Below are 26,271 nucleotides of genomic sequence, written 5' to 3' on the forward strand. Positions count from 1 at the left end.
ATGTGCTGCGACTTTCAGATCCAATTTGAATGCCTCAGTGGCCCTTTAGAAGATTCTTTTTTACTAGAATGCTAAAGACATTAGATATGGAAAACAAAACGAGAGAGAAGATAAACCTGGAGTTCCTTAAACTATGTACAGTCACTTTTTAGGATACAGTCACACCTTTAACTGTTTCCTTGTCCATCATCTTACCCGTTTGATGCAGTTGATCCCATTGCCTGCTTTATCATGCATTGCACAACTGAAAATGCAGCTTTGAACCAAAGCCCAAGAGATGAAGCTGAAATGTATTTACTGACTGACATTAATTTCCAGGGCTGGCCAGAAGAGCTGTTCTACAAAATGTCAGTGAATCCATCAGAGAAGTGCTCAGAGTTCGGTTCAGGAGATCAGTGGAGCTAGAGGTAAGTGGTATGAAGTGTGTACAAGTAGTCTTTGATCAATATAATGCAATAGTGGTTTTAGTTCACAGGCTAAAACAGTGATTTAAAAGCAACCCGTGTGGTACTGTATCAGAGAGACGTTTATTCTAACTTAGTCACGGTTGGGTGTGGGTTGTGGGTTTTTTTGTTAACGTGAATATGACATCATCTTTTTTTACTTTTAGAATGTCATCGTTTTTTAGGACAGACTTTTCTTGGTTTTGCCAGAGGTGAGCAAGCAGTGCCCAGCATCTACTGCTCACTTCCTTTGGCTGGTGAACTGAAACTGAACTGAAAAGCTTTTACCCTTCGAAATACCTGTTAAGAAGTTTTGTTTCTTCTGCTAGCTGATTATATACTTAGCACGTTAAACAAAACAAAACCTTCTGCACAGCCCTATGCTATTTTATGTTGTAAGTGAGGCCATCAACACTTGCAGGGAAAGTGGTGGGATCCCAAATGCAGGATTTGGCAGATGAAAAAGGCAGGGAGAAAAAAATCAGGTGTGCAGTGGTAAGACGTTCTTTTTAAGCCTTCAAAGAGGTGTGACTCCTGGCCTTCCCCCATTCACAGGGCTAGGAATTGCTGTGCTGTTGGTTTTTTTTGAAAGCTTCATCTGCTTTGATGTTCAAGGAATCATCTTTGAACAACGTTTTGGTGTTGTTTCCTAACCTCAAAGTGAGTGTTTGGTTGAGATGAGGTTTAAAGGCTCTATTCCCCCCTCTGTCTCAAACCTTCTGAGAGGAAAAGACTGTAGAGGTAGTTTGGGGGTGCCTTTGTTGTGTAATCAGATACTTCAACACTGGGGACAAAATGAAAAGTTTTAATGGAATTACTGGAGTAGGTGCAGGTTCGGCTGCACTTGCAATTTTTCATGTCTGCATTCATCCAGTTGTGAAAGCCCAGCACCACGTTATCTTACTTTTTTGGGTCTATAAAGTTTACTCAAGTAGCAGTTTGCATTTTGAACATAACTTAAATTTCTCCATGCACAGAATCTGCATGGTGCCTCTAACTTCTGCTTGCCAGTCTGTGTGGGGAAACAATGTTTTCACAGCTCCTGCCATAATCACTTCACTCAGTAATTAAACAACTCCTGTCTGATGTTTGAGAATATACCTCTCTACTACTCGGTCAAGATAGGAGTGTTAAGAATTTCTGCCAAACTTCAGCCACAGTGAGCTGCCACTGTAAATTAGGTTTAGTTTAAGGTCCTTTTAGCAATACCTGCCCATAAGCTTTTTAGGGTTTTTTGTAAATAAGAGATTTTTCTTCTGCTTTGTGAATTATACCTTCAGATTGTGCAAACTGGCATAGTCAAGTAGAAGTCAAAAGTTCATGATGATAGAACTACACTAATTTTCAATGACCCTATAAGCCTCAATAATATGGAAGCGCTTATCCTCTTAATATCAGCAGTAAGACAAAATCTGTGGCTAAATATTTGAAGGTTGATTGGAGTCAGCATTTAATATCTTGCTTCTTTATATTTTTTTCCTTTAAATTCCTTCCTTTCATGCCCACTGTTGCCTTGTAAAGCTCTCAATAGGGTGTTTTGGCCCTAAGGCTGCTCAGAAGCAACTGTTTTTTATAAATAATGCAGTTAGTTCAGCTTCATTCTTTGCAAATTCTTTTTTATCAAAAAGAGAAAACATCTCTGTGGAATCAGTTATGCTTATTTTATGCTAGAATGCTGCTATCATATGTATTCTTTGTGATGCCTTGGGTATGGGTTTTGCACTAAAAGTAATTACTAGCAAATGTCTTCACCTCTAACAGTGAAGTACTAACAAAACTGTTCTTTTAAATAAAGGGCTGTCTGTACTATCGGCATGTTTAATGGTGATGTAACGCAAAATTTTAAACAGAATTCGTCCATGTTGCTCAACTTCATTAATCAAACAGAGCTGACTTCTGTTAATTGAGAGTACCCAGGAACTGTGTGTACGTTTGAATGTTACGGTAAAGCAGTGCACTTCTCTGAGCTGCTTTTTTACTGTGTCTCCTATTACAGCTCACAGATGTTGTTCCCTTGCTGTGATGTAATGCACAGTAAATCAGGAGACAGTCTTGTTAAATTCAACTTTGTAGTAATGTATGCTTTAAAAATAAAATCCATGGCAACAATGGATATAACTGCTGCTCACTTTAAGTACAAACCAAGTTTAACACTGAAAGAAGAATTAAGACTTTTTTTCCCCAACTTTTTCAGTTGAAACTTTGGTCTCTGCTTCTTTATTATTTCAAACATTCTGAGTTGTTGAAATGGAAAAAAAAAAAAGGAGGCAGGCTTGAATCCTGCCTAATGGAAAAAACTTTTGTCAATTTTTTCCTAGCAAAAGCCCTTACAGCAAAGTGAGAATAACCTAAAATTTTGAAGTTCTTTCCAGTTGGTCTCAATGTATTGCATCTGCAAAAGAATAAGACCCTATTGTTTGGATAAGAGCAATTTTTGTCAACTTTCTCTAATGTAAACCTTATGATACTTGGGTAAGATCTGTTATACAATGTTCCCTTGACTAGCTTTGTTGCACTGGGGTGTGAAATAAAATAGTGTTGGCAGTGACTTGCTGCCAGGACCCCTGGTGCCATTAAGTTCATGCCAACGGGAAAAAGCTTTTTGACAGCCTCATTTGTGCTTTGAAATTTTATTATGCGGTATAAAGTATACCTCAGCCACTTTGTTGCTGTATTTAATGTGGGGTTTGGGGCCTGTCCTTAGTGTATTGGTTTCTATAATCCAAAATTAGTAAACCTCTGCCTTCAAAGTAAGGAGATCAGTTTACTGTCAGGCAGTTAAATACCTCCTTCAAATATGCCACCTGTGGACTTGCGCTGGCTTCCTCACTACTCACTGCTGCTGAAATTCTGGCTGGTACCGTTTAGGTGTGTAACAATGGTGAGAAAATTGTTGCCTTAGGATCCTAACATGCGTAGAAGTAGAAGCTTCGTTTCATTTTTAAGACCTGTGAGCCTGTGTAGCCCATCTTCAGGAAGTTAACCGCTCTCTGCAAGCTCTTTATGGGATGGTTAATAAGGTGGTGGTGAGGAAATTGGTTGTTTATGCTTTCTGCCACATGTTTACACAGCATAATACAGTGGAGTGTAGGCAAGGGTGCATCTAATCAAATATTTTAGTGGACAATAATCAATAGCAAATCTTAGGGAACATCATAAGGGATGGAGTAAGCATACAGTGATGTTTTCCCCAAATACTCTTCTAGCCTCTCTTAAATCGAGGCTTGAAAACTTTCTGTACTAGAAGCTCTCTCTCTTGTGAGGGTAGCGTTGAATGAGGTTGTGTCCTGGAAACTGCAGAGTTGGATTAGCCGTTGCACTTTGGAGAAGGGATAGCTTAATTTGAGGTGGTGTAAGGGTTCTCTGCTCATACTGAAGGTTTCTGCTTTTGCTGTGGGAATGGCTCCAAAGTGTAGATGGAGTTTTGCGTGCTTCTCCGGCTTTCTGGCCCAAAGTGTTAAGATAAGAAGTTTGTACTTGTTTACTTTATTAGGTAGCACTTTAAAATGTGATGGTTCAGCTAGCTAATTTGTTAGCATCTAACTGTCCTGGCAGTAGAGGTGAAACCTCCAAGAGAGGGTTGGGTGGGCAGCTGCGTTTGTGAACTGTTAGAGCTGTGCCAAGAGGAGCTGTTCTCCTTTGTGAATCAAGAGTCAAGAGCTAGACTCATCTATCCTAGATAACTTTGCAAACTTCTCTGTGAATTAGCTTATAGGCAGCATCATGCTGGTACGGCCATATTATTCCTGTCATCTAAATTAGGCTGTAGAGAGCTAACTCTAGTCAACCCTGCAATATCTCAAGCAGAAATAGCTATTGTTCTGACCCGTAGTGTTTCTAATCTACCTACCTCAAAATTACACTTAGAAGTTTTTTTGAAAAGTTTCCGTTCTTCTGGAGTTGCTGTCGCTCTTCTGCTGCAGCGAAGCACAAAAAAGAAACAGCATTAGCTGTTCAGATGAAAAAGTCGATGCAAAATTTCAGGGGGTGTTCAAGGTAGGCTGCTTTCATTGCATCTATGGTGCACTGCAACAGGTCGAAGATGGAGACAGCTGAGTTGGTTGTCAGAGGCTTGCTTTCTTGTCTGAAATACCTAGCTCTAGTGCATAAGTATATGCTGGCTACACTAGGCCACTCTTCCTCAGCATATATTGCTTTAGAAATCACCAGCAAATTGTCATGGAGATTTGTAATTCTAATTCCTCTTTTTCTTGCCTTTTAAGTCATCTCCTTTGCAAGTAATGGGCAACTTTCTTTTGGCATGTCTTACCCATTAAAACTGCTGTTTCCATTTCACAAACTGAAGCTGCAGAGATCATTTCATCCTGAGATAAAAGGATAAAATTTCAGATAAGAGGAACTGAGAAGAGCTGTGCATATTATTCATATCAAACAAATCTGAGTTCTATGGGTCTAAATCCATTTAAAATAAAAGCTGGATGCATTTTTTTAGTCCATATTTGTGGACTAAGAAAGAAAAAAGGAATAATGAGCAGCGTAGATTATTTTTTTTAATTCCTTCTGCTATTGAGGTAGTTTCTTCTGGTGGAGATGATCTCTTTGAAATGCATGGTTTTTAGAGGACAGGAAAGAGCTGCTTACTCTCTCATCGAAACAGCAATTGCCATCACTTTACACTGTTGCAGAAATACCAGTAAGGAACATGTGGGTCACAATTTAAGTAGCACTGTGCTTTCTATAAGGCTGATACTGAAGTTGAGGATATCTATCCCTTCACCAGCACAAAACCTGCAAGGTGCTAACACCTCTTCATCTAAGAGGTGTACATTTATCAGAACCTTTGGGTCTCTGGTTTAGATTATTTATTTATTTGTGAAGCCATCATGTTGGACATCTCAAAATATTTTAGTGTGACTGCCTTAGGCAAAAAAGCAAACTGGGGGCATAAATGAAAGAGGAAAAAATTAGTGCTGAGGAAACACATGTCCTTGATATTGAGAGAGTTTCTCTGAAGGAGAGAAGACACTGCAATATGTTTAAATAAAAGCCTTCAGTTTGTTTTTACTTAGGTGACACAGAAATGGTGGACAAGAGTGTCTGCATGGAAACATTTGCCTAGGTTTATACTAACTTACAATTGCATTTCTCTTACACTATGACTAAGGCTTCTCAGGGTTTTTAAGAAGACTCAAAGTTAGGAGATGAACTGGAAGAGAAAAATTGTACCTGTGGTAACTATGCTGAAATAAGCAGATAGAAGTGTTCTCTGGAAGAAAGCATTCTTGAGTGTGACAATTATATCCATAAAACACAGGTGCTGTGTATTTTGCTTCTTGCATATCACGTGAATGGTATAGGATGTATTCGCTATGCGATATATAACGGAAATGCAGAAGCTATGCAAGCAGTACAGCAAGTAAACAATGGTTTTCTATGGGAACTCTTATGTACGACGGGAGAACACAGGCGAGGGGGAGTGCTACTATGCTGGGATGTGATAAATCAAGAAGTGTTGAGATTGGTGTGTCATACTGAAGAGATTCTAGTAGGTGCACCACGCAAGAAGTTGTCTCTCTGATGCGCTGGAGCAGAGGCTGCAAGGCACAGCACTATCAGAGTGTTTATGCTTCTGCTCTCTCTTTGAAAAATAAGGATTGCGTTTTCCTACCTCTTGATGATATGGCTTTGAATGTGTGAGACTATGTAGGTCTAAAGTGTTGCCAAATTTAACATTGAAGATTTTTTTTTTCAATTTCTTTATCTTTTTTGTAGGTTTATAAAATTTCCCCAGAATTTGCTTTCTTGGTGACATCAGGTCCTTTTGTTTACACGGCAGTAGCTGTCATAAATGTGCTTCTGAACAGCAGTCTTCTTCGTGGTGAGGCCCCCTTGATCCTCTCACTGCATCCTTATTTCACTGTGCCAGATAACAGATTCCAAGTTCAGACAGGTGAGTTCTTCCTGACATGAAGAGGAGGAGATGTAGCTTCATATTCGTATTCAGATTCACGCTTCTTCACTTGTGATTAAGTATGCAAGGTCGAGTCAAAACCCTGCGTGCTACTGCTGTGAATCGTAATTCTTTGTTGTTAGTGAAACGCTTGTCGGAACTGTGTTTGAGGGATGATAAATTGTAAACAGTTAACCCCATAATTTTGTGATTCTTTTCAGGAAAATTTTTTTGGCACATTGCAAAATAAGTGTGGTCTTTTTCTTGCTTCAAAAGGTGAGAAGAGAAAAAAATTTCTGTGAAACATATACTCAAATCACAGTGCAGCTACTTTATAATGCTTGAGTCAAGTTTCAAATTATATTTACCTTAAATGCTACTTTTTAGAATTCTCATAATGTAAGCAAATTGGTGAGCAGGAGGATTGATTGCTCATGTATAGTTTGAGCAGGAGAATTTCTCATGTAGTATTCAGCTTTCCATGGCTGCTATATGGCAGCAGTTTGTGAAGGCCATGACTACTAATAATCTAAAGTAAAATATTACCCATGTAATAGATTTTGAGAATCGGTGGTATCATTTAAAATCTTCTTCAAGCACTATTTGCATAACAAAACCACCTGCCTGGTTGGTTGACTGTGTAATGAGGTAGTGACAGGGACTGAGTACATAGGTAGAGAGTTAATGAATGTCAGACATAGGTGCTTTTGTTCAGGTATGTTTTATGTGTCGTTTCTGTTCTGTTAATAGCTGTATGGTAAGACATCACTTCTTTAATTATGCAGGTGTGATGTCTTTTTCCACTGCTTAGCAAGGTTATATAGATAGACAGTAGACATATTTTCTGTTCTTGAACCTTGTATAACATTGCTGTTAGGGTCTGTAACCTAATCATAGCATTTCTTTGGGTAAGAGTATATCAGGAAATCCACAGATGTGCGTGTAGTTAAGGTCTGTGTGCCTGCTCGCATTCCTCTACGCTCACTCTTTCTCTCCTGTGCTTGCTCTTTCTCTTCTGTGAAAGACTTTAAGGCGTGGGTATCTAGATTTAAAAGATTGTTTGCTAATTAGGTGTTTTGAAAATGTTAGACTGATACTAATGTGTATTAATGGACCCAATAGGTGGTCTTTTAGACAAGCTAAATACTATATTTCAACCTACAAGAAAAAGAGATTTGTTGCTTTTTTGAGATTTGTTGATTTTCATTGATGTGTTGGATACTAAGGATTTCACCGTGGCTGATTCAGTGTTCAAGTCCTGTAAAATTAGCCACATGTATGTAGTGAAGGTCTTTTAGTATGCAAGAGGAAACAGTGGGTATTTTGTTGCTAATATCTTTCAGTAATCTAATTAGTGCTGCAACAGATTAATGAGTAGAAAACTAACTGCACCAACACAAAATTTATTTCTACTGTATTTTTACCCAGTGTTTCACTAAATATGTCCTGAATTCCATGAAAAAGTGATAGCCCTGTGGATTCTTTTGCTTGTTTTGTTCTCACTTATGGAAGTACTTGTCTGTGGGAATAACGTGTACCCTTTGCCTTCAGTGCTTCAGTTTGTGCCTCGGAACGTGGATGTTGGGTTCTGCAACTTTAGCCAGCGCATTGAGAAAGGGCTGACAATGGCATTCATGGAAGTGAGCAAACACCAGGACTTCTACAACTTCACTGTGCAGGTAGGAAGATTAATGTGTTTTGTGTCTGTCCCTTTTTCTCTTCACCTTTGGTTGTCCTGTGTTTCATCCAGCCGGTAAAATGAGTTAGGTGTTCCCTGGCTACCACTTGCCATCTAGATCATGTGGAACTATGAAGCTTTGTCATGAAGTCGGGATTTTTTTCCCCTACAAAATAATATGGCACCAGATATCCCTCTGGTTTCAAGCTTTTTGAAAAAATGATCCAAGATGATGAAAGCATTATTGAATATACTAGGGTTTATAGTTTTTCATATAAAGGATGCCCCAATCCCTATCAAAGTCATTCCCATCAGATTTTACTATTGCAGAGTAGGGTGTGGTTAGAATGTTTTTGTTGGAAGACAGCTTTCAGGTCTCATTGCTACTCAGGGGATCCTATTAGGGTATATAGGATTTATATGCACTCTACCATTGTGTGAGCAAACACGCTAGTTGCCTCTGAGGGTCTAGAAATACTTAGAGCAATATATGATGTCCATGGCAGCTGCTACTGGAACTTCACATATGAAATAAATGTATTGCATATGTGCTGGGTACTAAGTCACATAGGAGAGCTTAAAACTCCCTGGAAAGTGAGTAATTCAACTTAATGAGACCAACTCCCTCTTCTGTCTGAATTCTTAAATTTGATCTAGATTTGTTGTAATACAAAATTAGTAAAAAATTTTATCGTGTTATTTAACCGGCACCATAAATGCATGTCTGCAGTACCCTAAAATAAAATCATAGCAGGAAAAATGGCATAAACTTTATAGTACCTAAAGTACTATATAGTACACATAGTAAAGTACTCAGAACTGTGCAACTGAATGACACAATGTGACTGGATAGACCGAAGACAGAACACACAAAACAATTTCTTGAACTGTCAGCTTAGCAAACTTGTATTTTAAATACTTCCTTACCCTCTGGAAGAAGTTTATCTACATGAACACAGTTGCTGTGTACATTGGTGTCAAAATAAGGCTTCTAACCAGTGGTAGGGTCTGGGCGTGCATGTGGAGGAGGTTTTGACCATGAGAACATAATTTTTAGAATGTTTCTTTACCGTGGTCTCTTCCTGTCTGTTCCACGCAGTTTTGGTATTCATCTAAGATTTCTTTATTGGTAGATTTATTTTGCTGACTGTCTCTCTAGGTGTTTTTTTCCAACATTGATCTGAAAGCTGCAGTCCAGAAATTCTGGATTATGATTGACCTTAAAGGATAACTCTTCTAAGAGGAATTCACATTTAACTGCCTCTTCTGAGACTCAGCAGTTTGAACCAATCTGGAATAGGTGTTCCTCTGTTTTGATGTGAACTGCCCCCCACATTCATATTAGGAAAAAACAATTCTATGAAGGAAGGAATGGAAATGCCAGTGATTATGATTTTGCTGACCCTGCTTCAATCTTGTCTTCTCAGATACTGAATATAACTCTGGGCAGGCCTGGGGTAGCGTTTCGGCAAGGCCCCAGTGAGCATTGTTTTTGCTGTCCGAGATAGATACGGTTTTCTAAATGGTCTCCGAAGTCAGTGAGCAGCTAAGAAACTTGTCCGTGGTGGAATTCAGCTTCTATCTGGGCTTTCCTGTGCAGCAAATTGCTGAACGTGAGTACTTGCTGTTTGACAAGACTGCAAAATACTTCTTTTAGTATTTTTTCCTCTCTACAATTTTAGAGTAATTTTGTGCATAAGTGATAATGCAGCTTCAAGTACCTAACTTGTATCCTGAATTCTGCAGACCAAATCCATGCCCCACTCTGCTCACGTACTGCATATCAGTGTTACAGCAACCTGTTGCTTTTGTTATCATCCTTTTGCACCGGGCCGGTTGTGCTTAACCTAGCTTTGTTAGTCCATTGGTTTTAGTCCAGATTAAAAAAAAAAAAAGTCTTTGATCAGTATTGCTGTGAAGTGCAATCCAAGGTGTGTGTCTGTGATTTTGTCTGCAGGGGCCTTTGCTGCTTCTCAGCAGAGTTTACTACTTTGGGCTTTGCATTGCACTTAACTGTGGCTGACTTCCAGGAAGCCTGGGGCGCTTGGCAGCATAAGTGTATATTTGCCAATATAGTCTGTCTGGGTTATCTGTTAGTTAGCAGCAGTGCTTTTTTTGAGTAGTCTGTATTCTTTTACGGTGTTACCTTTTAAGTATCTCTCTTGTTTCTTATGTACAACTTGCATTGCAAGTCATTTTTTCCAGTCCATGGCCATCCTAAACTTACACTAATGGGAACTGCCTGCATAGCAGAGTTTGCCCGACACTCAGCCTTGACAACTTATGTTTGGTTAGATTTTTAGATGACCTCAGTCTCATAAATAAGCCAAGTTTCTAAACACAACACTTGTCCTTGTACACTAATGGATTGTTCATGACAGAAATAACTCATGAATGTAAGCAAGATCATGAGAGAACAGTACTTTCTTTTCACCCTGGTGGGTGTTACTGTTAACTCAGTCCATTAATTCCCCATTTCTCCTGTCTCACTGTACTTTCCAATGCAGATTTTTAATCTTTGGAGTTATTTTTGTGAGCTATGTAGGTCCATATCATCTGACACAGTGATTCTTTCTATACAGTCAAATGTCTAGTGGAAAATTGGGCTTAATGGTAGCTGCTGTTCATTATGCAGCTGTGCAGTATTATGTCGATGAAGATACTGTAAAGAGAGCGATTGTCAACAGAAGTTGTTCTCCATAGGGACCTTTAAATCTATGTAAGATGATTGCACAGGATGCTTTCCCAATGACTAAAAGTAGTTTAAACGTATTAATTTTTTTGAAACTGTTTTAATTTTTCAGCATTTTTGAACCCTCCGCTCCCATAATCAATTAAAAAATGGATGAGGTTGTTGACTCATTTCCTTTAAACATTTCTGCTCTCATTCAGTCTGACATAGACTGTACCTGTGCAGTGGTAGCTGTACTTAATTGAGACAGGACCAAAAACCTTGAGAATCCTGTGCATAGGTGGCTAGCACTTCATTTGTTCCTTGTGAGGCCACAGAACTTCTCAAGTTGCAGGCCATGGTCTTTATTTCTCACTCAATTCAAATTAAATGTTGCTCTTACCTTGATTGCTTGAAAGACATTTCTCTTTACTCCCTGTCATCTCTTTTGCACCTTTGTCCCAGAATTTATTTAACTTTTACTCTCTTGGGTAATATTTTTGGTGTCGTGGGGCTTCTTTTTCCTATGATGTATGCACATCTGGTCCTACAGTTTTTAGTTTTGTCCACATATTCTGCAGTGATATTTGTAGTGCATTTGCAGGTTGCCCCTTGCTGAGAATCCATCTTCAGGATTGTGCAATGGAGCTACAGTGCAATTAAATGATAATGGAATTTCTACCAAGGCCAGTGTATCCTGAAAGACAGGCTGGTCACAGGGGAAAAACATTCCTATTAAACATGCATGTGCACTGTTCTCCTTATTTTCCTTTCCTGATGGTACTTAGGAAATTTGAAGGTAATTTCTTTAGTGCTCATCGCAGGAGCTCTCCCTGTGTTTTCTGCATGCTTATAGTGCCTGGCCAGCAGAGCTGATTCGTGGCCAGTGCTGGTGGAGCTCTGTGGTAGCTCACGTGTTAATGAGAAAGTCATGCAAAGTAGAATGAGTGAAGAGGTCAGGCGGTGCCTTCGGAAAAAGGTCCCATTCGGATTTCTCCTTCTTTCCTGACTACTCTGAGGATTTGCAATGAAATAATGTATATGTTGGCTGTTACAGCGTGGCAAATTTAGCCTCTGTTAGTACAGTGGCATGTTCAAGCCTGTGGCTGAGTTATTTCTATAACTTTGTTTCTCAAGCTTCAGGAATTGTTTGTTTATTCCTGTTGATGATTTTAAACAAGTATGCCAACAGCGTGGTAATTTCATTCCCACCACAGGCCTCCAGATTTCAAACACAAGATTATTCTTCCTCCCCTCAAATCCACCAAATCTCCTAAACAATACCAAACTTCCAAATCTCAAGCAGACCCTTAGTGTAGGAAGGCAGAGTTACTCATCAGTGGCAACTAAGTCCATCATGATGCACACTTTATTCCCAGATTCTCCTATTTGGAGCTCTTGAAAAAATGCTGTTTTCTTTGGTGTGCATCCCCAGCAGCGGGGATGATGACAGCTGAACAAGTTATGTATACACCCTTGCCTTCAATGACCCCACCTAACTGCTGCCATAGTTTATTGAATGAATGTTACCAACAGAGCATAGCACTTGCCTCAGAGATCTTAGCCAGAGTTTGTTGGTGGTGGTGTCTCTTAGTGTATTTGATAGAGAAATTTTGAAGATGACCTTCAAATTTGTCTAGACTGAGTTTTCAAAACATTTAATGTTGTATTAAAATAAATAAAATGGATGTAATAAATCAAATTAAAATAAATATATTAAATTTCAATTTAGTAATTTAGAGTTTTTAGGAAGGATGAGATCTTCCCAAAGTTCCCAGTGTAGAAAACATGAGGATTTGATGGATATGGTGTCTTAAATCAAGGAGCGTCTGTCAGCATTTGACTTGCTCGTTGCTACGGGAACTCGTATTTACTGCAGATTGAGCCCACTGCAGGACAGCTCATTTTGATTTGAACTTGTCTAGTTTGATCTCAATAGTGCTTCGGCACGTTGTAGTCACTGTTTTGGAACACCAGACATGGTGCGAGTTGGTAAGTCAGCAACGTGGGAACACAGTTTCTCAGCTTGTTAGAATCTATGGGTCCGTCTGTCAGCGAGAACAATAATGAATGTGGTTCATACGCTTTTATAAGCGAGGCAACCACATTCGGTTATTTTTAGCTGTTTCTACAGTTTTTTTGCACTGTTGCTGTGACTGTATTTTGAGCCAAAGGATTTTAGATCTTCAGTATTCAAAGCCAGAAATCATGTCCAAAGGCTCAGCAGCATTGGGCAGATCCTTCTTCAGACATGATATTCAGCAGTCTGTTGAGGATGACCGACAGCCCAATCCTCAAAGCTGCTTTGGCAGGAAGATGCCTAAAAGTTTTTGTTTCCTAGGCCCTGAACTCTCTGCTTTCATGGTGTCCCTCAGTCTACAAAAGTGTCATAGCAAGGAAGGTGTTGTGAAGACCTTCCTTAGATAGGTAGCTGCTTTATGCGAATTAATATGCAACCCTCTGCTTTTCAGTGTGAAATTTTGGGGGAATTTTGGATATTTACATATAAACTATTTACGTATGTTATTGTTTATATGCAAATTGTTTACATGTAAATATGAAATGTTCCTTGCCATACTGTTCTATGCCATTTGTGCCTTAGTAATCAGGCATGGTAACAGTTAATACTCTTGGTGGTGACTTTTCTTTTCCCCCTCAGGGCTCTGCATATGATTTTGTAAGTTTTATAGTCTGCATCTGAAGAAAAAGAACTGATTTGTAGATGAGCCGAGCTGTCAGGGTGTTGAAGTTGATTCATACTAAGAAAAAGATACTTGTTTAATATCACTGTATCTCAACACTGTTAAATGAAGTGAGACCTTGCCTTCGATATCCCAAATATGAGCCTTGTTTGAAGGAATGTATTTGCTCTCTGCTGCTTGCTCACTTCACATTGCCTTTCACACATGGTCCTTTCACTGGATTTTTCGCATAACTAATATGTACTGTTTGTACTTTTAACTGTGTGGGTTGTCCCTGTGTAGTACGTCATTAACACTGGAATTTTTTGTCAGCTTTTTCCTCTCTTTTAGAGTCAGGGTCAGTAGTGAAAGTTGTTGGTTTGACAGAATGGACTGTTCTGTGTGGGAATAGGTTGTTGGAGTGGTCAAGCCTGGAAACTTCCAGCCTTTATTTTTTCCCCCACAGGCTTCTAGGCAACTTCAGCAACATGCTTGTATTCAAATGTTCAGTTTATACCTTCCTGCATGCTTATTTTGTGTTGTCTACCTTACATCTCGCATTTTAGATTGCAAACTGGTTAGATGGTCATGAACGACATGTCAGCAGAAAGTTTTTGGGTGCTAATTCATTAAAACAATAGGAGATAATGTATTTGGTATCTCTTTGTGGCTGGAAGATTTCTCTGAGGAGAGGCAAAGGCTAGTTGTGGACTACATGAGGAATATTGGCCTTCATGAACTTATCCCAAATAGATCTCTCTGTTTTTATTATGACTTTAAATAGAGAGAGTTGCCTTGGGACTTGCTATTTTTTCACTGCCATAAGTAGCAGTTTGATGGGTGCCATCTATTTCGGATATCTTGGTTGCAAGGCCAATAGGATAATATGAAATCGTATGATACAGTCCAAAGACTGCAGAAATATTTGGCAATTTTTATCTGGGTGGATTTTGGATCAGACTTTTAACAGATACAGTGTGTTACTATTGCCTGCACCTCAATATTTGTGTGGATCTTTTTTTTCAGTTGATATCGTCTCATTCCAAATATTGCATTCCCTCCATGCTTTCTATTACTATTCCTCCATTTATCAGAAATAAGAATGATCAATATGGTACCAGTTCTATCCTGCATGGTCCCACACATCTCTGTATGAGCGGGTCAGAGAGATCCTTGTTGGAGCATCTGGTGAAGGCCATGTTGCCCAAACAGTGTAGTTTAGAATGCTGTCAAGAGGTTTCTGGGTGACTAGGTGACCCTTTGCCTTTTCAGTCAGCATTGAATCGATGCTGTTACATGGTATGGTGCTTCAGGGCTGCATGTTAGTCTTCTAATGATGATAGCATCTACTTCATTAATCCATCTATAGTCATTAGCAGACCAGCTGCAATCTAACTAATAATTGCATTTTGTCTGTCCAGCTTCCCCCTCAGAATAGCAATCAGTCTGTGCTGGTTTTAATCATTAGTTCCAGGGGTCATTAGGAATCTTGCAGATATGATCTTGCTGCAGTGCTGAGTGAGACTCCAGCTGAGCTCGGGATCTGGCCACGTGTGTGCTGGTGAGACATTTGAGTGACCTATGGAACAGGAGTTGGAGCCTGGATTTTCTGACTTCTCAGCATTGTCTCAGTTGCAGAAGTGTCCATCGTTTCATCTGTTCTTTGTCAGGTTTTAGAACCTCGCCTTAGTTGCCAATGATCATGGCATAACTTCCTTTTCAATTTCAAGTTTTTCTGCTCAAGTTGTTTTATTTTTAAATGTCATTAATTCTGTGAGAAGTTTAAGGGAATAGACATCCAGCAATTTGCATGTATTAAATAATTTTCAAGTACTAATTAGAGAAAGTGTGAAGAGCTTGTTAAGTATTGAGGCAAAACATGATTTTGGTTTAAAAGAAGAAAAAACTCACAACTGCTGGCAGTTCAAAGTTTTAGGGCCATTGGAAGGTTTTGATTTTCTTATCTTGCTGTTGCCATGCTTTGGAAAAACAACAGATGCAGTTTAATTTATGCTTTTTTGTTCAGGTTGTATTTCTAAATTGAAGTAAACAATTGCATGACCATAGTAAATAAAACTCTAATCTAAAAGCTATGATCAGAAGAATTGTGTAGCAGGATTCCAAAAATAAATGTGTGTGTTTAAATGGACTGTTAGGTGCTTTTTTGTGCATCTGAGAGTTTTGGAAACTTGATGCATCCTGGTCGGTGTGTAGAGAGCCAATGTGTCCAGTTCAGAATAAAGGACCATATTCTGATACCCTTCTGAATAATACTAAGTCACAAAGAACCTCCCAGGTGGTTCTCTTGAAGCTAGTGATGCTATTATGGAAATAAAGGTGGAATAACCAAATTTTCATTTTTTTCCATAGAATTATTTATAAATTTATGAAAATAAAAGGTACCACGTAACTAATGATTCTTTTGCTCTTTCCTTAACAAAAAATTCGCAAGTTTTTTAAGTTGACAGAGGTCAACTACTCTACAAATCATTGCATAATTAAATTAGAAAAATGGTAATTTCTATGTCTCTGAAACATGCGATAATGGCAAACTAGTCTACAACTGAAGACACGACATCTTTACTCTAAATTGATTTAGCATGGACCAGGTCACTCTATTGTTATATACTGCATTCTTTCTATCCATTAAATGGTTTAAAAATTAACCTTTGTATAATGCTTAGCAAACTGCATCTGGATTAAATATTTTGAGAAAGTTAAGACCATTCCTTTTGATTATTGCCGTAGTGAAGCTTAAAACTTCCCTTGAGGAAACTGTTGGCCCAGCCCCCATCTTCACTTGTTTCCCAACATGTCTTTACTGCTCTCCAGTGGAAACCTTGGGAAAAATCTTATCCGTAGTGAAGTCAGTGGAAAAGGGCTTTATTTACTTCACTGGGGCAAGGAGCACTTTCCTTACCGTTGTGTCTGCATAGCCTCAGGAGTAGTAATACATCTGTGTAAATTAAGATGCTTACTGACAGTATAAATTATGAAGGCTTCTTGTTTTCTATATGTTGTTGAGAATACTGTTCTTACGGATGTTTTTCCTCCATTCTGTTTTTCCCTCAGCCTTTCATTATCCTAGCTTAATGTGTCTCAGTTGATGAAATCTTCCTGGGTGAGAACAGGTAATGTACAGTCTCTGTGAGTAAAGTAAGAGTGCAATTATTGTTGTTAGCAGGATAACTAGCCTACATAAATATCTATAGCTTAGGGGTTCTGCATTTTTATGAGGTAGAAACATGCCTGAGCTGAATAAATTCTAAAACTAAAGGCTTAGTGACCTGGAATATCTGGGAAATGTATTCCCAGGTCTAGAATGAACTACTGCAATTCCTTGATAATGCACACAAAGTAGTTTCTGTCTATTAAAGCAGTTCATTCTTAGTGAGACAACTTACATTATCAGGATAAGGCGTCTACTCTGCATGCTGTCAATATACCACATTGATTTTTAGGTTTTTGTTTTATTTTAAGTGAAAATTAAAATTTTATTGTGTGGTGGCACTTTCTACCAAAACATGCCAGGAATAAAACAGAATGAAAATAGACATATTCTGAGTACACGAAAGAGTTTCATCACATTTCATTGATCTCTTCTGATTCATTCACAGCAGATCCCTCCCACCCAAGTCATCTGGATGTTTTATTCTATGATTCACAGATGTGGTTGAGCTGTCACGTTTAGATGCTCAAAGGCTGTTGAGGTTGCCTGTACACTGTAGGTCTTACCTGCTTCTTTTAAGCAGAAAGCCTGAAGGGTGACCAGGCTATGCCTAGCAAACTTGCTGTTAGGGGTCAGATGCCCCACTGGATACACTTTTGTCTACCCACAACTTTTCTACCTGTAGTTCAGCAGTAGTACAGACTTACTTTTTTTCAGGTATCCCTGTCTCCTCTCACCAGTGACCCAGTTTACTTTTTAAGCAGAAAACCAAGTTGCAACTTAATTTCTGAAGCCCACGCAGTTTCTTTTAGAGAAGAAAAATGAAGAATTTCAGATTATGTTCAGTAATGTGAGAGAAGCTACGTGTGTGTATCCCACATCCAAAGTCATCCTTCCTTAGAGATTTATGTTGACTTTTTTGGTCACACCCCCACCCTCTCTTGCTCAGCCTTAGGTTTGCTTTGTCCGTTGTTGCTGGAAGTTCCCTTAGATCCTGCAGCAGGAAGAGGGTTCTTCCACCTCAGAAATCATGTCCTTTTGGGTTTTTCTGAAATTCCAGACTGTGAGATTTTGAAAGCCAATTGCAGCACCTTTTTTGCTGTAGAGGAATTTTTTGTAATCCCAGTTCTTGCAGGCAGCCTGGGAAGAGCTAGTAGACTTTGGCTGGATCAGCCCTTTCAGTCTGTATATTGTATTGTAAGGGTAATGACTCATGACATAGGAAAATGATAGAATTTATGCACATAAGGTGAAATTTTTAATATTAGATTACCCAGATATATGTGCACGTATCCCAGTAGCCATAAAACGCTGGGATATGCAGTGTTCTCTTAGCTGTTCCTCTCAGTTGTAGAATACAGTTCACTCTATTAAGCATAATTCATTGATACTGGAATTCAATACATAGGCAAGAACAGTCTTCTACTTGCTGTATATAATAACCTTAGGCCATTTTATATTTATTTTACTATTTAATTCTGAGATACTTAGTCTGTGATTGAATTTAGAAGGCAGATGCTGTTAATCTCTGAGAAATCATGAATATGTTTCCTTTTTCTGACAATTGCAGTGAAAATTTTTAGATAGAAAAAGTGGTTTGAATTTTTGTTTTAAAAATTAAAAGAATTAAAATTATATTTAATTATTTTATTTAATTGGATGGCTTTTTATTAGGCATCACACTTAAAAAAATAAACATGAAAACACTGAAAAAACAAACTTTTAAAAAATATAAACTGTTTTAGTGGAGAGCCTCAGGAATGAAAACTGAATTATTTTACTGCAGTCAATGGTGAGTTGGTTTACTGTCCTTTAAGGTTGCTTAGTTAGGTTGTTTAAATGACTATCGCTCCGTTCACTCCACTGTTCTTTTACTGGATGCCATCTTGTTAGTAAAGGTCCACACTTTTTTCATGTTTCCTATGTGGTGTTCCTCAGGGATTCTTCTCGGCATTAGCTGCCCCAGTGACCCGGAGTACCTGGGGTTGGGAAGTGAAGTGGGCAGAGCTGCTAACTGGGTTTTTTTTTTTTGCGCTACAATTGCCATACTTGTTAATCTTTATCTTATCTAGGGAAGATGCACTTGGAATGCACAGCTTCATTCATGTGCTGCTGGTCTCCTATTTTTTCTGCTTGATTCTGAACCCTTGCCCTGCCCATATTCACCTCTGTATCACTTCGGAACACAACATTTTGACTGAAAGTAGTTGCAGCATCAACTTGGACTGAATTATCTCTTTTGTTTTCAGACAATTCATTGAATGCTCATAAGTTCATGGGTTTTTTTTTAAATTGAAACTGTTTCTTCGATATCCTGGGTCTGTCTAGACTGGTTGAGATTCCAAAAATGCCCTCTGCCTTGATTCTTTTATTTTTTTAAAAATTGATTTCTTTTAACCTTTTCCCACCCAATGTCTTCCTTTCCAACATGTAACCTCTGGCTGAACTGGGAAGTATATATGCATACAGCTGCTCTTGAATTGTCACAGGGTGACTCAAAGCTTGTAATTGAAGTTGCAGAAAAGACACTGAAAAGTTTTACTAATTCATTTGTGTTCTTGGGTTGCTTTCTCTGCAATGTAGTTCTCTTGGGTGTCATCAACCAGCGAATTCAGGAGGAAGTGTTTCAGGCTGAGATGGAGCGGAAACTAGCTCACCTGTTAAACGAGGCTTTGACCAGAGGGCGGATATGGAGACGAGCCAGTTTTGCAGGCAGCAACGTTGTGCAGGTATTAAGAGCTCAAAGTCAGAGGAAGAAATAAAGGGGAATAATTATTGAATAAGGTAATATTGTCTAGGTTTTGAGTCGAGAAAGATAACTCAAAAGCATTTATCCCATTTAGCTAGTTGATGATGCTTGTGGTTTGGACCTAAAATATGGTTCTTATGGATAACTTGTCTTTTAAGCTGAACATAACAAATTGAAACAACTGAGTATTTTAAGTGGCTACTGAAAAATTCTGGTGCCTAGCAAAAGGAGACAGGATGCTCATCTGAGTCAAAAAAGTGCTCTGCTGGAACAGCTACTTCACAGATCTCTGTGTTGTTTTGGTGGAGGTGTAGAAAAATGAAACAGAATCACATGTGGCTTGATGCAGCAGTAGTATATTCTACCCCTTAACTGCCTATTTCTCACAGTAGTCCTGGTCACAGGAATGGCTTTCAAGTAAGAATGAATTAATCATGTCAAATTTGCACACGTGGCAGCTTCTGCTCTCTGGATTCCAGTGCTGCTTTATTGTTTGTCGCAGGTGGAATTATTCACATAATGTCCAGGAAGACTTGGATATTTAATTTTAAATTTTAAATTCTCACATGTGTTCTTCCTAGTCAGTTCAACAAACTGAAAGCCAAAATACTTTTTAATGGCTCATCTTCTTAAAATTACTTCTTCCAGCCAATTCATCGACAGTTGGTTTACTTCACAGATTCCCTTTTAGTAGTTCAGACCTATTATCTTTCTTTAATCTTACAGTTTTTGCCACCACTTACATTTCCAGATGTTGGGATTTTCTTACTTTTGTTTTCCTGTCTTGGAAACATCTGTTTCAGTAATAGAGATTTTATTTTATTTTTCTTTTGTGCGGCTTTGAATTGCTGTGAATAGATGTCTGCTTCAGATCTTCTATTCCCAGCGCCTCTTATTGCGCTTTGTTCTTTATGCCTCGGTCCTCCCTTTGCATATAAATTAAATAAATATTTTTATGTTGCTAGCAAAGATACCACAGCCTGTGAAATGTGTTTGTGTAGATTACGGTTTTACTGTTTTACATAATAAAGCTCAGGTAATTTATTTTTGCATGCATAACATTACAAGCAGGTCCTTTCTAGCTAAAGAATAGTATTTCAGAAAGTGAAAATACAGCATTTTACTTAGGACTTTGTATTACTTACTGGGACATAAGATGAGGTCTGCAGGTTATGTTCCAAACAGCAGCGCTGCTCATTTATGCCACTAAATTAGTGCAAAGAATCTGCAAACTGCTGTCTTTGGGCAGTGAAGGATTCTCTTAGTTACAGTCAACACATCATACCATCCCACATAACACAGGGCTTCTCCAGGTGCTCACAGCCCACACTATTAGATAGGGTAGTACTGTAATAAAGGAGATGTGGAGATAATAAGGAGTAAAGGAGTACTGTAATAAAGGAGATACCTTGCTGCTAGGTGTCTGTGATTAGGTGTCCTGCTTTCCTGCACGAGAATGGTAGGTACCATCAGGTACTATAGCTTCTTGGTAGCTTGCTTTGGCAAGATGTTCAGGGGTGTAGTAGGTGAAACAGAGAGGCTTAGAGGCTGTTGTGTGCAGCTGGAGTGATGCACCTGGTAGTGGGCTCCTGAGTGGAGGACAATTTCTTTCAAGGATGCTCCCCTGTTAGCTGAGGATCTGGTCCATAGTCATTTGTGATAAACCTTTTAGTTATATTGCTTCTAATTCTATTCCTTATAGCCAAGTTTATAAGCTGTGGTTGAAGTGTGTTGCATATATGCATCTGTTCATGTCTTCAGGGAGAGCTATTAATGTTTTCTGTGCTTTATATTCAGATTTTCCCATATGTATTTCTTGCACGCAAACCAGTGAGTGCTATCATAGTAGGCCACAATGAAGTGAAAATAGGAACAAAAGCTGCCAGCAACACCAGAGTGTTGGATACTTTTATTCTCAGGACATGCATACATCCATGAAAGACTAGACATACATTTTGCTTGTGTTGAGCCCCTATAGACCGGAGTTTTTCCTAAGGTGAAAGATACTTATAGTGTATTGAAATGTGATGTTTCTAAGCTCTGTGGAAAATCAGGACTGTGGGTCAGAAGGTGGAGCAACTATTTATGAATGTTACTGCAGGCATATTAATTTCCTTTCACGTACTGAGAAAATAGAAGTGATACGTTGAGAGCTTTAGATTTCATTTTTAAAGGCACGTGTTAGGATCTAGGAATTTAAAAAATTACTCTTTAAATCTAGACACTTTGAATAAGAGCTTTGGACTACCTAGGGTGCCCAAGAAACGTGTTTTCCCCTCCCATTTGCCTATCTGTACTATTAACAGGTGGCACTCCATGATTAAAAAAAGGAAAAAGCCTATAATCATTATGTATAAAAAAACTCTGAAATCCCACCCCTGACTGTTATACACAAGATAGTTGCGTTCATTTTTGTGTAATGTTTATATTAATGTTTCACAGAGCAAGTCATATGTATTTTTAATACGTATCTGCTGTTGCTGTAAATTGGAAGGCATATGTTTAATGCAGTTTTCGTTGTGTCTGCACAGGCTAGGCCACATGCTATATTTGGTCAATAGTTTATCATAATAACTCATTAAATTTTTTGAAGATTAAATGGCGTAATTGTAGTTTAAAAATATACCAGAAGCTAATGCAAAAATATTAATTTTCTTCGTTTCAGCATGCTTGGTCTTTTGAACCTAATAGAAAGCGAAAAGGTGATCCTACAGAGTGACCAAAAAGAACGACGTTCGGATTTAAAGAGCACGTTAGGCGACAGTGTAGTTGTGATTGTGTGTGAGGAAGTAGTAGCTATGAGGGGACATAATGACTGAATTGAGCTTTTTGTTAAGGCAGAAGTTCATTCTCTTGGTTTTCTACTGACAGCTTATGTGTCTGTCCCAAGGGTGTAACCTGAGTTAAGGCTCAGTCTTGCTGGGAAGTTTTAGGTTTTAAATAGAGCCTTTGGGGACTGCCACTGCTTCACCTTCTCCTCAGAGGCATTTCGCCCCTCGATGGCCAGCTGGACAGAGACCAGCCCGTCCGTCAGGTCACCCACAGCCTGTTCCTGTCTCTGTTTTGGCAGGCCAGTTTCTCGGCTGGCCAAGCAGAGGGAATTTCCTTGGCATTGCCTTCAGCGCCCTGGCCCTCTCTATTCACTTATTGGTCTCCCCAGCTCAGCGCGAGGAGGGTCCACCAAAGGCAGGCGAGTGTTTGGTGCCGTGGCGAAGTGCTGCCCTGTCCAGCCCCAGCCGGAGAGCTGCAGGGGGGAGCTGGCTGCCCGCAAGCTGCACCGCCATGTTCCGTCCTGGCAGGTTCCCGTGAGAGCTTTCTCAGACCCAGGGCAGGTTATGTGCGATGCCTGTTTCACGTGTGTTTTATGTTGCGTTGTCTGCTGAACCGTTCAGACCACAGTACAGCTTTGATTTAATTGCCTGGACACTAAAATCCTACTTTTACTAAGACAGAAAGCAGAATCTTTTTTGATTATTATTTTCCCCTGGGGGATGAATATAGTGAAAAAAGGAAAATAATCCTCGTACATGCATTTTGGAGACTGTGTGTTTTGTGTTTGCTTGTTTCTAAGTAACACTCATGCCTTTGAAACCCTGAACCAGTTCACCCAGGGTTTCCTTGCTCCTGATGGGGTTGCTGACTGGGACATCCCACTGGCTGACTGACACTCTGCAAACGCCTTGTGAGCTTGCCCACCACCTGGATTTCCCTGCTTTAAATTATGACTAGATTTGGTTACCAAGGCAACTCTGTTCACTGACCTATGATATTCTCTTGAAACACTTTTAAATTAATTTACTGACATCTGAACACAGTTAAGAGCCCTTACTCTGTGGAGGTTAAATGCGCATCTGGTATCAACAAAGATGGTATAATTGTGTACACAGAAGTTGAATTAGTCTTTTCTTTTCCTTTTTTTTTTCGTTTTCTGTCTCCCATATATTGAAATTCTTGTATCTCCTCCTCCCTATGTCATCCCGCACTGCCAAAGAATAAGCGTAAAATGCTGAATGCTTCCTTACGCATGGCTGCATTGCTGATGCCTGGAAAATATAATTCTGCTTGCATTCTTAGCACTCGAGGATAGAGACACCTCTGTAAAATATGAAACAAAACACAATCTGAAGCTGCACAGAGTATAATTGGAGCAAAATGGCACAAAAAATTACTATACAGAAACTGTGTAAAAAAAAAAAAAAATGGGCACAGTGTCTGTGTACCTCAGTTTTATAAACAGACTTAAAACCAGTTCAGAGCCCGTGTGCCATTTTTTTGTGTTGCAGCAACTCGGATATTAGTTTTTAAAAAAAAAAGTTTTGTAGTGAATCAGTGTGACAGAGGTGAAAACTGAAGTACAAGTATTGTCACAGTTGCTGTATTTATGTACAAGGCTAGTTGTCTTGTAGTCCCTCAAGAATACCCTGCTCAGCCATCAACTTTCCAGAAAAGAAATCCATAACCGTCTCCCCTTGGATTTGAAATTTTGTCTGCAGCTTCCCTCAGTACGGTGTGAGGACTCATAAAATACTGTGTATTCAGAACAATTATTTCAGCTAAAACTTATATTAAAACAGTGAACTTAGTTCGTCAACATCAGCCTGCACCTCCACCCGCCACTGAATTTCTTCATGCTCGTTCCCATGTTCCCTGTACTGTGCCAAAATACCTGCAGCTACTTCTTCCTATTTCCCCTCTGACCTCACCCATCCCTGCTCCTCAGCGTAGGGAGACGTACACTGTTGTTTTTAATTCTGTGTTAAAATTGTAGTGTTTCAGTTGTGGCAACTTGCACTGCTATCTGTCCTCCTTCCCCTCCGCCCTTTCTAAAGGCAGCTGTGGAGAAGTTCCGTTTTTAACCTATTCAGCTAGTTTCTGACTGTTTACCCTCTGTGTATAACACACATATAATTATAGTACTTTTTGGGTACTCCACAACACCATGAAATGTATGACGATTCAATTTAAGAATCTTTAAAATTTCTCTGATTCTGTAGCTTTACAACACAGAGACAGGTTTCATAAAATTAAACAAAGAACCCATTGACTTTCAGTCATGCATGGTCTTTCAACTCCCTCACTCTCCATGTGAGTTAAGTGCTACTTAGGAAAGGTTCATCCATGCTGAAAGCAGGTAGCAGTCCATACACCCTGTTGCTCTGCGCACTGAGGCCAGGCTTGTGGTGAACGCAGCCCAGATGAAGCAGAAATACGAAGCTGTGGACATTTGTTAACTAATCATATATCTGGGTCCCATGAAACCAGATTCAGTCTTAGAGTTGCCGAATATGTGTGTTGAAACCTTATTTATTGATACTCTTGTTGCCTTCAGTCAGGGACTGGTTGCCCCTTAGCTGGTAGAGGAGTGAATAGCATTCAGGATGAGAAGTGGCATGGGTTAATGGGTCCTGTTAGCAGGTCTTGCTGTGTTTCAGAAATTTGCACATTTTTCTGCTCTATTTGTAGGTGTTCTGATTCTTACATCAAACGTGACCGACATTGAACATTATTCTTTGCTTTAAGTTGATTTGGCCTAGAAGACTGTCGTGACAATTGTGCTTTCTCTTTTTCCAGCAGTTGCCACTGCTGGGACATGCTTTTTTAGGAATAGTGAGTCGATGTTCCCAAACACCAGAACATCATTGCTGTTGAGCTAGAACATTGCACTGCTTTCCTTCAACATGATTGTTTTGTTGAAAACCAGGAAAGAAAAAAATGTAAAGGTTTGCTTTTCTAGGCCTCAAACATGCAAACATTTGTGTGTTTGCTTTAATTGAAGCCTATGGGCAGTGTTTGAGATTTGAATTTATTAAATATGTACTTCATAGTAAAGGATAATTCTGAAGGAAGCCAAATATATTGCTCTATTTGTGGCAATTCCTTGCAGAGTGCTTGAAACTCTGTTTTACATGATAGAATACCTCCTACTTTTTGTTTGGCCTAATTCTAAGTTGAGCTCACCATTACCTGTAAATGGTTAAACAGAGGAGAGTTATTATATATAAGATATAATTTTACAGGAATTCAGAATTGTTATGTGATTCTCATATGCAGTGTAGATATTTGGTGGTTAGAGAGTATCTACAGGGCTTCCTCATAGCATGCATTCTTTTGATTATTAATGTCTTTAGAAGTAGGTAGGAAGAATTGCTTCCCACAGTACCAAATACATTCCTTCCTGAAGAAAGGTTAATGCCAGAGGGAGCTGTTTGGAGGATGAAGGTGACTGTGCAGGTGCTTTCGCTGAGGAAGAGCAAACAGTTCTATTTGAAGCTAACAGAATATTTGCCTGTGTAGCTGCTTAACATTTGGGAAAACTGGAACAGAGGTGTGTGTTATGAATAACAAAGCAAAGTCAAAGTAGGTATTTAGAGAAGGAAAAGTGCAATCACACTTATCTCTTCAGTAGCTCCTAGTAACCAACAAGTGCTAAAGGTGGTAGAGCCTTCTAGGGTGGCATGGTGTTGGCATCTTTAGAATGAAAGGAGTTCTCTTATTTCGATAGTAGATCTCTACTTTGTCATGAAACAAATAGGGAAGAAAATGGAAACTTCAGGTTTGCCATTAAAATGTATTATACAAGGGATCGCTTCCCTGGAAATTTTCCTTTCAGTTACAAAATAGATATTTCTGTAAATTTCCTGGGGTCCTGGAGCACTTGAGTAGTACTTGTGTAATTAGACACTGATATATTATTCCAGCAATGTTGTCTTCCCCTGGAAGACTTCAACTCAGAATCTTTAGTATAAGGATTAGGTGAAAATAACCTGAATTTTAGTTTGGAAGCATATTATTATTACTGAATATTAGCTTTATGTGTCTACGCTTGTCCAGCGTTGACTTAAGCTCTTCTCTCAGTTGAGAGAACTAGCCTGTATTTATGTTGCCTTTGCTGCATACTGTATTTTGGAGCACTACAAACAGCACATCTTCCCATCAGTATTCTCTGGATATTGACAATTTCCAAACTGT

General features: G+C 39.1%; 1 protein-coding gene across 1 annotated transcript in view; it reads left to right on the forward strand.

Annotated features, from left to right (window-relative positions):
* The window catches only part of KIAA1549 (KIAA1549 ortholog), a 165,410-nt gene that overhangs the window by 80,339 nt on the left and 58,800 nt on the right, over positions 1 to 26,271 (forward strand). Inside the window, 9 exon segments of the mRNA XM_068401723.1 lie at positions 319 to 407; positions 6,177 to 6,354; positions 7,906 to 8,033; positions 9,460 to 9,507; positions 9,509 to 9,559; positions 9,561 to 9,645; positions 16,457 to 16,468; positions 16,471 to 16,515; positions 19,137 to 19,282. Coding sequence (XP_068257824.1) covers positions 319 to 407; positions 6,177 to 6,354; positions 7,906 to 8,033; positions 9,460 to 9,507; positions 9,509 to 9,559; positions 9,561 to 9,645; positions 16,457 to 16,468; positions 16,471 to 16,515; positions 19,137 to 19,282 — 782 coding nt within the window.

The sequence above is a fragment of the Nyctibius grandis genome, chromosome 5, assembly GCF_013368605.1.
Source record: "Nyctibius grandis isolate bNycGra1 chromosome 5, bNycGra1.pri, whole genome shotgun sequence".
Classification (NCBI taxonomy): Eukaryota; Metazoa; Chordata; class Aves; order Nyctibiiformes; family Nyctibiidae; genus Nyctibius; species Nyctibius grandis.